The sequence below is a fragment of the Danio rerio genome, chromosome 13, assembly GCF_052040795.2.
Source record: "Danio rerio strain M-AB ecotype USA chromosome 13, GRCz13ab, whole genome shotgun sequence".
NCBI classification, from domain to species: Eukaryota; Metazoa; Chordata; class Actinopteri; order Cypriniformes; family Danionidae; genus Danio; species Danio rerio.
Window position 1 is genome coordinate 15,091,714 of NC_141033.1, and position 12,217 is coordinate 15,103,930.

The 12,217-nt window shown below is 35.2% G+C and overlaps 1 protein-coding gene across 1 annotated transcript; it reads left to right on the top strand.

Annotated features, from left to right (window-relative positions):
* The first annotated feature begins 3,065 nt into the window (after positions 1-3,065).
* noto (notochord homeobox) lies at positions 3,066-5,024 on the top strand. Its single transcript, NM_131055.1, is given in 3 exon segments — positions 3,066-3,431; positions 3,540-3,727; positions 4,626-5,024. Coding segments are annotated over 3 exon segments (726 nt in total). The 5' UTR covers positions 3,066-3,088; the 3' UTR covers positions 4,821-5,024.
* The last annotated feature ends 7,193 nt before the right edge of the window (positions 5,025-12,217 follow it).

The window sequence follows — 12,217 nt, forward strand, 5'->3', positions numbered from 1 at the left end:
AGAGCCAGTAATGGAACTCTCCTCTTTACATAAGTGATTTCCTCCCATTCCTGCTCCTCAACATCAGGCTTTTTGTAAGGACATGAAATTGTGTAGCAGGTTCCAGGGAACACAACATATGACAAAATACACAACAAATGCAAAAAAATTATATAAAGTGCTCAGCTTAAATGAGGACACCCCCCACAGATGTCTCTGCAAAAACAAGATTTTCTATAGGGTGCTTCAGAATAGGCATAATACAATTCTGTATACATTAGTCAGTACCAAAGCCAAAACTGTACCTCATTCATTTATTTCCTTGTCGGCTTAGTCCCTTTATTAATCCTGGGTCACCACAGCGGAATGAACCGCCAACTTATCCAGCAAGTTTTTACGCAGCAGATGTCCTTCCTGCCGCAACCCATCTCTGGGAAACATCCACACACACATTCACACACACACTCATAAACTACGGACAGTTTAGCCTACCCAATTCACCTGTACCGCATGCCTTTGGACTGTGGGGGAAACCGAAGCACCCGAATTAAGGAAACGCAAGGAGAACATGCAAACTCCACACAGAAACGTTAACAAAGCCGAGGCTCGAACCAGCGACACACACTCTTGCTGTGAGGCGACAGCACTACCTACTGCGCCACTGCTTCACCCAAAACTGTAACTAATCTAACAAAAAACTTAAGATCTTAGTCAAATTAGTCCAGATTAATATGTCGGGGATAATATTACAAATATTACATAAAATTAATAAACAGAAAACATCAATAGAAACATAAGATATAAAAATGCTCTTTTGAATTTAAATTATATTTCTATTTCTAAATAAGTTAGGTGATTATACTTTTATTTGTTTTGATAGTCATAATGGATATAACTGTTTATTAATATTTAGGCTACTTTAAATGCCCTGGCTGTAATCTTTGACTAAGCAAAAACTTGAACCACGAAACCAGACTAATGTTGAACTGGTATATTTTGGCAGAAGGAATGTAATATAATATAAATAGGAATAGAAATATAATGACAAAAATTTAGAATATAGCCATATAGATATGTTGCGATTTGTGAAATAAAAAGTAATAAGCACTTCGTGTACAGTTTAAAAGGCAACTTTATAGCCATTTACCCCTAATCAGATAAAAATAAATAAATAAATAAATAAATAAATAAATAAATAAATAAATAAAGTTCACATGACTGTCTATCTGTACAGACAGTATATGTCTATTTTAGAAAATGTATCTGAATATGAATACCAGCAATATTCCAAGAATTGTAAATTGAATTACAGGAACTTAAAAATAGTTAATGCAAAATTAAGAAATAATTGTTTAAAAATCTTACAATAATTAGAATTCCATATATATATAATTTATATAAATTGCAAGTTATTCCTTGGGCTGGGCAAAGGTCCGGGGTAAACACTTTGTAGTTTTTTGTATATCATTTAAAATAAAATTTGGTTTTGACATAATGTATGTGTGTTATATGTCCAAAACAAATTTTATTTTGGATGAGATACAAAGAACTAAATTGTTACCACGGACCTTTGCAATGTTGTATGTTTGTCACGTAGGTTGCTAATAATAATAATAGCTATATTTAATCAATGATATATTGATCATGACACTGCATTTCATAAATTGTAATATTATTTCAAAAATCAAAAATGCAGCAATATAATAAAAAAAGACACCAAACGATTGAAGGTTTGAATTTATCTTGGACTTCTGCAGAAGCGGAAATTTACAACAGATTATCCGATCTTCGGAGATAGCCTACTCGTCCGACACGGAGTAAAAGCAGCAGGCTTCGCACTCCGAGTGAGAAAACCCGAAGGCCAGGTGCGACAAATCTCCTCTCCAATTTTCGGCCGACACCAAAACTGACAAAATACATTTGTCAGAGAGTGCAATACACGCCAGCGCCTGATTGAGGGAGGAGAACTGATCAACGTGTTTACATGAACCATAGTGTAAGACATCTCACTATTATACCTACTTTCATTTGACACCTCAGGACTGAAACTGGAAGCAAATTCTAACATTATCCACAACACTTAGGTGTAAGGCTACCGTAGTCTGCACTACTCTTTTCATCATGGGATAACAACATCTTAGTTTCAATCCATTTAATTTATCACCATCATTTATACCATTGGCCTGAGTTTCAGCTCGTCTCGTTTGTATTCATCAGTTGCCTACTAAATAATCCCATTAATTAGTGGTTACATACGTCGATTATTCCAAGAACATTTAATACGGATGTATTAAATGTATTACGGATGTATTATGGATGTATTACGGATGTTTTGTATGTTGTTATTATTATTATTATTATTATTATTATTATTATTATTATTATTATTACCATTATTATAAATTAATTAATGTGTGTTATATTATTTACATATAAAAAATATTTTAATAATATAAGTGTAGAACTAATGACAGCTTAAATTGTAATCGATTAAAAAGTTCTCTGATTTGCCTAAAGTATGAATTATTTCACTAAAACACGAATCCGAGATTGATTTGACTATCTGGAGTCTTAAAGACTGGCAACGGGCTTTCATAGAGATGTACTCATAATGTGATTAGTGGTTTTCTCCCTTTTCTTTGACCTCTATATTTGTTCCGCTGTGTGTCGCATTCGGCGGTGCCCTTTGAATAACCGAAATAAGATGATTTGTGTAACATCAATGCCCTCACACAGGCCGCTTCTGTGGCGCACAGCCATGTAGGAATTTGTAGTAAATCTGGACCTCCTGGCTCTCGGCTCTTGACCCCTCTCTGTGTTTCTGGACTACCTCCGGGGGCATGTAGCGCAGAGGGCCATTAGGATATTTGACAATCTCAGCTTGTTACAACTCCATCAGTTAATTGGATCCCTTGTAGAGCCGCTCGTTTGACTCATCTGCCACTTAAAAATACAAAGGCGCGCTGGGGGTCGTTCACACCTCGCGCCCTAGAGCAGGTATAAAAGACCCGCTGCCTCACCAACTTCATTCCACTCCTGATATTAGGGTCGAGAACTTCGAAGGATATCTTTTTTTTTTTTTAGTTGCTTTTTGGACTAAACAGACGCCATGCAGATTCCCGGAAGAGCTTACGAAACTTATGGACAATCAGCACGTCCTTTGCATCAGGACTATGCCACCTCTTCTTCAAAACCGAGCACCGGGAAATCATTCACCATAGACGCTCTGCTCGCGAGGCCTGACCAGGCGGAGATGAGAGAACGAACAAACGCGTACCGGAGCATAACCAACCAAACGTCTGTCTCCAGCTCTGCGCTCCCGCTTATTTACTCGCAGATGCCACACTTCGCGTACAGCCAAAGCATCATGCAAACTCAGACAGGCTATCCCGTGTTCTGCTATCCGCCCTACAACTTCCAAACAACATGTCGTGGAGCTGTGTACGCACAAGGTATAAAGGCTAGGTTTTAATGAATGTAGCTAAGAATAGAAATTATTTTAATGATACTTCAAATATGATTTCCTAACCAATGCGTTCTTTTGTTTTTCGCACCCACAGATGCAGTACTGGCGAAAGCAGCAGTTCATTCTCATTATAAACACAAATCTGGGAAATCAAAGCGAATGCGTACAAGTTTTACCAACGATCAGCTGTCCAGACTGGAGAAAGAGTTCGCGCGGCAGCAATACATGGTGGGATCTGAACGCTTTCTGTTGGCATCTGCTCTCCAACTCACTGAAGCTCAGGTAAATAAATTACATGGTATGACAAAATTTTAGATTGACTTTTGCTTTCGGTTTAATTCCAAATATGTACAAAACTAAAAAGAAGCAAGTATAACATCGTTTTGTTATAAGAAATAAATCGTCAAAATAAGGTAAGTTTTCCTTAAAACTAACAAAATACAATGCCATTGGTCAAAGTAAAATAATTGTAACAAACCAAAAACAAGATTATGTTATTCACCCCACTGGCATATTAGTTTGCCTGTTGTAAGGAATAGCTCCCTTATTTTTCTTATTCCCCAAAAAATGTATTATTTTGACCTATTTTTAAAACAAAACAATATTTTAAACTTGTATTGAATATGCTTTTTGATTTTGTATTATTATTATTATTATTATTATTATTATTATTATTATTATTATTATTATTACTATTACTATTACTATTACTATTATTATTATTAATAATAATTTTATTAATAATAATAATAATAATAATAATAATAATATGTTTCCTTTATAAGCACCTTTCAAAGGACTCAAGGACACCTTACAGCATATCACAAGCACATCATAAAAAAATACAAGCAGTAAAAAGCAATCGACATGAACCAGCAAATCATTAAAAGCTATACTGAACAAAAAAGTTTTTATCTGACACTTAAAATTGGAACTAGTGTCTACCTGGCAAATCTGCAAAGGCGTTTCATAACTTTTAAACATATAAAGAGTTCCATAACTTTAGTGCTGTACAACTAAAAGCTCTGCCACCAAATGACTTTATCTTAAAGTTTGGAACAGATAACAATTCAAAGCATTTTTAAATATTTGGACCAAAAACAAGACAAAAATGTTCTAGTCTCTAAAGATCTCTAAAGATCAGACATTTAACCCTGTATTTTATTTTTTCTACCTCCAGGTTAAAGTCTGGTTCCAGAACAGGCGCATCAAATGGAGAAAGCAGAGTCTTGAGCAACAACAAGCCAAACTTGCCAAACTGGGACTGACCGTTCCACCAAAAAGCCCTGGATCCCAGGGCAGAGAGGATGAGGAGAGGGATTTCACAGAAGAGTCTGATGTAGACATTGACATTGACGATTCACTGCAAGACTGAGACTTTCTCACATTGTGTTTTTGTACATACTTTTCCATGATTTTCCCCAGATTGTTACTCCTCTCTATTTGTACAAATATTTAATTAATAGAAATATATTTAAGGCGTCACTTACACACGCCATTGCTCTTATAAGGGTATCTTTGTTTTTTGTCAAAATGTTTGAATATAGATGAAATAAAGGACATATATTTTTAAAATCAAATTCATATTTTTATGTCTCTGAAATTCACAATTAAATGACTATTACGTTTAAAATAATACTGTACATTAAATTTGATAAGCAATTTATGGTATTTATGAATACTTGCATATGCCAAGTATACAACATAAATCAAAACTTAGCAATTATAAAAATAAAAAATAATATATAAAATAATAAGTAAAATATAGCAAAATTATACATTATTGGTTATAGTCTCTATAATCCATAGGTCCCAAACTCAATTCCTGGAGGGCTGCAGCTCTACAGTTTTTGAATCAACTAATAAAGGTGTTCATGACTCTATTGAACACCTTGATTAGCTGGATCAGTTGTGCTTGATAGGGTTGGAGCAAAATCGTGCAGAGCTGCAGCCCTCCAGGAATTGAGTTTGAAACAGGATCTAATCTAAAATGTATTTAATAAAATTAATTATGACTTAAAATTCATTAATAACATTAATTATATAAGTAATAAAATGGTATGACTGATGTTACATCAATTATAAGAAAATTCATCCACAGTAGCTAATTTTTGAGTATCATGACTTTTTCATACGATTTTTCATATTTGACATTTTAACACAAATCAATATTTCATTATTTCATTGAATCTACACTTATCCATATGGAAAAATCATGAGCAAATGAACCAAACTGAAATGAACTCTATACAATGTAAAAAAAAAAAAAAAAAAAACTTATTTATCATATTCAAAATCAGAATTGTAATACAAATAGTGGAAATAAGCCATATAGCACAAAACGAGGGTTTTATAAGGTTCAAAAAAGAGGAAGAAGAAAAAACTCTCAGGAGAACTCCAAGAGTCAAATAATGGACACAATTAGATTTGGAATTGTGCTGCACTTTGCTGATGTGACAAAAAAAAAAATAAAATAAAGTCGTATGAAACAAAAAAGAGCTTATCTGAGTTCCAAGGGCAGCTGCTGGAGCCAGGTATAGTGTGTCTCTCTGTTGTAGACAGAGCCTTTTAGACATGGTTGTGTCTTCTTGTTGTCTCTGCTCTACAGCAGACTAAGACATGCTAAAGCCCGTTAGCATGGCGGCTTTGTGCAGTGGCTGGCCTAATAGTCTTGATAAAGATGGATTAGTAATCCTGCTCTAAGAACACAGTGATTACTAGTTAACAAACTCGTCACAATGTTTCTGTTCCACACTCTTAATCCAGTTAAGCCCTGAAGACAAGAACACAAAAAAGAGATGTGTTCAAGGAATAATGTTTCAACATTAAAATAACAATCAAATCATCAAAGATATAAAAACAATCTGCCTGTTTTACCCTGTATGCAGTAAAAAGGAGTTACAGGAGTGCATTTTTACAGGAAAATACTACAGTAACTAATTTTTGCTTCTTCAAAAACTCACATGTAGTTTGTCCTGTTGTAGGGCTGCGCATCGATGGATTTGTTCTTCAATGTTTGGACTTTCAGCAGTGAAAATTACCACACTGAACTGAACTAAATTGAACTTTAAATCTGAAAACTGGACTGACAGTTTCAGTTTACTAGAATGTTAGCATTTTAATAATGTTTGGGTACAGGAAAATTGTCAAAATAATTATTGACTTTGTTCATTGGTGTAATTGTTTTTTCATTGCATTCTGTATTAGAAATTTTCAATTACCAGTAACTACGAAAAAAAAATATGAGGAAATTACAAGTTAAAAGAAAAATTCTAATATTTTTATTATAACACAAAAATAAATTATAATTGACCTTAAAATATATTATATATTACATTGACCTTAAAAACAGCTTTTAGGAGAAATAAAATAAACAATACTTTCTCCAAAGATAAATAATATTATAAGAAATAATGTGAAAAATTCAATGCTCTGTGTTAAACACCATTTGTGAAATATTTGAATTCACTGTTAATAGCTCTCCAGTGAATTCAAATATTTCACATATATTATAAGATATATTTAATATGAAAAATATTCTTTTAAAAGATATTTCATATTTATAATTATAAAATAAAAACATGTATTTATGAGAGTTTGCATAACAATTTCATCATTCAGCTCTCATTTTTAGCCCTCGGGTTTCCATTTCAGATTACTCTCTTTCTAAGCGAATATAGCCTATTCTCAGAGCACTGTCATGGAGACCCCTTTCCTTAATCCTGAATCCTCTTTGAACAGGTACTCCTAGCAGCCCTCTGTGACATGTACAATACAGATAAAGAGCAATAAAACAGAAAAATGAACATGCAGAAAACCATCCACTCCCCTCTCATCTCTCCCCCTCTTTAATACCTCTGACTTCAGGCATACGGTAATAAACATGAGTGTGAGTGTTTGTTTACGTACATGCAGACTTTCTGTGATGTGTAATCTCGCAGTGGGCCATGATGTCCAGCAGCGATGGGGGACCCTGGGAAAAGCCACAGGACAGAAGCAGCAGGGAAAGGGGAGGAGAGCTCACCGTCCCAATTAGTCATCTCTCACCCCCACAAGCCTCCTTCTGGGCCTCTGCGAGCCCCCCGATGCTAGTATTAGCACAGCGTCTCACATCATCCTCTTATCTAACACTCCTGAGGTCACAGCGGCTCCCTTATTCTCAAAACATGGATTTAAAGCCATGGATCAAGGGATGAAATTGGTTAATAATCATGCACAAACAGGTAAAATCCTTAACATAAACAATAATGTGTGTCTCTCTGTTTGGAAGCCGCTTTCCATACAGACATTTAGCTTATGTGTGAGGGAATAAGAAATAAATGCTCAAAAATGTCCTTTGTACAGTAAATTTAACATACAAGTTCTCATGTGTGCAGGCTGTTGAAGCATCTTGATTTTTGTATTGTTCTGATATCACTAAATTCTTAGTTCTGTATAATCAAATTTTATATAAATAACATTTTTGTTATCTGCCTTGTACTTACGTAAATTTATACAAAACTCAACAAGGATCACACTGTAAATAGTTTAAAGTAAAAAAAAAAAAGTACAATATGTTTTAGAATATAGAAAATACAATTTCATGCAGAGACAGATGCAATACAAACCCTAAACAAGACACACAAAAATGTGATTTAGGGCGTTATCACAGTTTAGGTCAAACCAACAAAGCTAACATACGTAGCTAGTTGCAGATTGCAACTTTTTTGTTAAAAAAAAAGCACCTTCTTTTGTAACTTAAAAGTTTTGATAGTTGAGTATTTTCCATATGTGGAGCCCATTTTGCATTATTATCACACTTTGTGGCGTAATGATACCTGTGTGAAGTGAAGTGTGCATCTATTTCATCTAATTTTGCTTTTTAGTGTACAGATGTTTTAAACCTACTTTGGAATATACAGTAGTCAACATTTGAAGTGGATCAAAACCTTTTATCAAAAGTTGTCCTAAAACCATGGAATATCACTCATTCTTGTCATAGGACAATTTTAATAGGAAAAAAAAAAAACTTTGATCCAATTTAAAGGCAGGGGCGAATTTAACCAATGAGCAAGATAAGCAGCCCCAGGACATCTGAGGGCCCCCAAGTGTAAATTATAACTGTAAACCATATATAACATAATTTTCTATCATAATTCTTATAGTTAGAGTCAAACAAGTACAAATTTTACATCATTAAATATTATGTAATATACAATAAATCTAAAAATATTAAAATTATAATAACGTAATGTTATGTAATTATAATATTATAAAATAAAATATCCACTACCCCCAATCATGGAGCAGGGCAGCAGTCAAATTTATAAAAAATAAAAAATAAAAAAATATATTTTTAGTTGTAAATTCATTTAAAAAACGAATCACTTAAAATGTTGAGATAAACTTAGAAAAGAAGATTGAGTGATATAAAAAAAAAAACAGAAAAATAGCTTAAAAATAAGTGAAAGTAGAAAGGGTGCATTTCAGGACTTGGGCCACAACCAAGCCGAACCCTCTGCTGACCGAAGAAGACCTGCCTATTTTAGCCTCGAAACGGGAAAACGCTCACTTTTGCATTTTATTTGCAGCGAAATGTCCGTCACCAGTGTTCCTTCAACTAATCAGTTTTGGCCAATGCAAACTATTATTTTTCAAGAGTCCAACTCACAGCTTTGCAAGAAAAGATACACTTGGATGTGGGTGAAGTAATTTTTCACTATTGTATTGTTTTTAAATAGAAAAAAAAAACATTTTACTAGTAAGTTTTTAATGTAATGTGTTTAACGTACCTATAGGGTAAATGGACCCGTTCGGGTGCAAACTTCTTCCACTTGAACCACACCAGTGATAACCTTTTGAGCATAATTGTCTCCTAGCATGTTTTCATGTCTGGAATTAAATGTGCATAAACAACAATCAATATACTTTTAAGGTGAGATTGTATAGAAACAGCAAACAACTGCAGCAGTAACACCTAATTTAACTTTAATGGCAGGTGATCCTTTAGTGTTCAATTATACATACGTAATTCTCACCTTCCATTTAGAGAAAACAGCCTCTTTTTACCACTGAACAGCTAGGAAAGCAACAGAAGACCTGCCTATTTTAGCGTCGAAACGGGAAAACGCTCACTTTTGCATTTTATTTGCAGCGAAATGTGCGTCCACTCCATCTAATGGTCATTAACATTAATCGCTAGCGTTTGAAGTACACGCTCGGCATTGTGTCTTTGTGAAAGGTTTAGTATGTGAACACAATGACTTCTAACGCACTGACTGAAAGCTGGCCTGAAAGGCGCACAGGGCGAGGCCCTGCTTTAAACGAGCACTTTATGTTAATGAAACATTTCAATGAGGCTTTTTACCCAGGAAATTGAGCCGTTCCTGTTTTCCCAAGCTTTCAACGACAACAGCGACCATTAAGATGGACGCAAGTGCCATTTCAAACCAAAGCCGGTTTTGAGCCCAGCTGGAAATTCCCTGAGTAAACATGTAGGAGAGAGTTGCATTTAAATTAATTTAGTTCAACTGTTTGTATCGATGCGTAATATAAAAGAAGTATACTGGAAGTAAATGAGCGCAGGTGGCGAATTGCTTGGCTTGTCACGCAGGTGGCGGTATCGCGCATAGGTTTGTGACTTTTCTCAGCTCGTTCAGATTGAGTGAAAATCTGCAGCTACTTAATGAGAACAGATTAGCTAAACACACGAACGTTATATGAGACAAAATAGCTAATTATGTTTTTTATTCATAGGAAGTGTGAACCGGACAGAATAGTTTAACAAGATCAACTTCACTTCCAGGCCCACAATCATAGGTCTTTTGCTTTAGCTTTCTGCCATTAAAGGTATAGTTCACCCAAAATGAAAATGACTACCATTTACTCTCCCTTAAGTGGCTTCATACCTTTATTAGCTTTGTTTTATTCTGTTGAACACATACACAAAACAATTTAGAAAATTGTAAGACACCTGTAACCACTGACTTCCATAGTAGAACAAAATCTACAATGCTCAGCATATAAGTACACCCCTCATAAATCTCGCTTTTCAGTACATATTTTTTTAATAGAAAGCTATGCAAAATTATATGTGCATTAGATTAGTCAGTACTGAAGCCAAATCTAAAGTTTATAACAAAATAACTTATGATAACGTTCCAAAAACTAGTACATCCGAATGTGTATGGTTTAGAAAATTATTAAATACAAATTTTAAAATAGAGGAAAACTCAATAAAAGTGAAAAAATGTACAAATTTAGTTGAAATTTTGTAGGTTGTAATTAGTTTTTTTCAAATATTTTGCTTGAATTTAATTGTATTATCTTTCAATTTCTAAAGATGTTTGGCGACTAAAATATTTTTAATAAATATATGTGTTTTTTTCTTCAACAGAAATAAATAAACTCAAACTGGTATGTGATAAGTGAAAGATGAGTAAATGGCAGAATTTTAACCAGAATTTTGATTATTAATTATTAATATTAATCCTATTAATCTTTAATTTGGGTATAGGTCCTGTTTTTGGACTTAACTGAGTTCACCATTTTATCATTATTTAGTCAAATTCCACTTGTTACAAAGCAAAATTTCTCTGTTAAACAGAAATATTTTGAAGAATGTTGGATGTTAGTAGTTACTGATTTACATTAACATGTTTCAATATCTTTTCTTTTGCGTTCAGCAGATCAAGAAAAACTCACTGTTTTTGAACAACTCAAGAGTAAATAAATAATGTTTTTGAGAACGTCTCAGGTTTCGAATATAACCATAGTTCCCTTAAGGGAACGAGACGCTGAATCTCTGTTAGGAGATACAATGGGATACCATCTCTCTCTTATAACCTTCTGAAGCACAGGTGAAATCAATCCAATCAATAGTGACATCAGTCCAAAGGTATAAACACACCACGCACACAATGAACTTCAGCTTATACCTCTCAAAAGGAAGCGCACCAGGTATGAAAAGTATGGCAAAGCTACGCAGCGTCTCATTGCCTTAGGTGAACTATGGTTACATTTGTAACCTGAGACGTTCCCTCTTGGGAACTCTACGCTGTGTCTCTGTTAGGAGACACAATGGGCACGCTATCCCAAACACGCCATAGTTTTATATGCTGGGGATGAGTTATTTTTATAATGCTAGGACACTAGAACCCGGAGTAAGGTCCAGGTAAAACTGATAAAACCTTATAAAGGTATGCTGGGTAGACCACTCCGCTGCGTTACAGATGCCAGTCATGGACTGGCCAGAACGAAAGGCTTTCGAAGCCGCCATACTCCTGGTTGAGTGGGCCCTGATCGCTTTAGGTACAGGCCGATGCAGGGCTTCATTTGTCAGAGAAATAGCCTTGACTATCCACCGGCTCACAGACTGCTTAGATGGTGGTGCCCCCATTTTAGGAGAGCAATACAAAAGAAACAACTGTTCTGTTAAACGCCAACCAGACGTACGATGTGGACTGGATCCAGGTTGTGGTCTGTACACCACGAAGTAAAAAAGTTTCCACTTGGTGGCATACAATCTCCTCATGGAGGGAGCTCTGGAGCTTAACCTCAGTTGACAAACCAAGATTTACAAGGTGGGCCCCCTCAGAGGCCACACCCACAGTTTCCAGAGGTACGGGCGGGAGGGACAGGGACAGGAGGTCTCTCTGGAGGTCTCTCTGGACGGGAATCTCCCATAGGGGACCGTCGAGGAGAGACACTAGGTTCCAGAACCACACTCGTATAACCCCCTTGACGGACCCGCTCTAGGACTCCAGGGAGCAGAGCGATTGAGGGACAAGCATA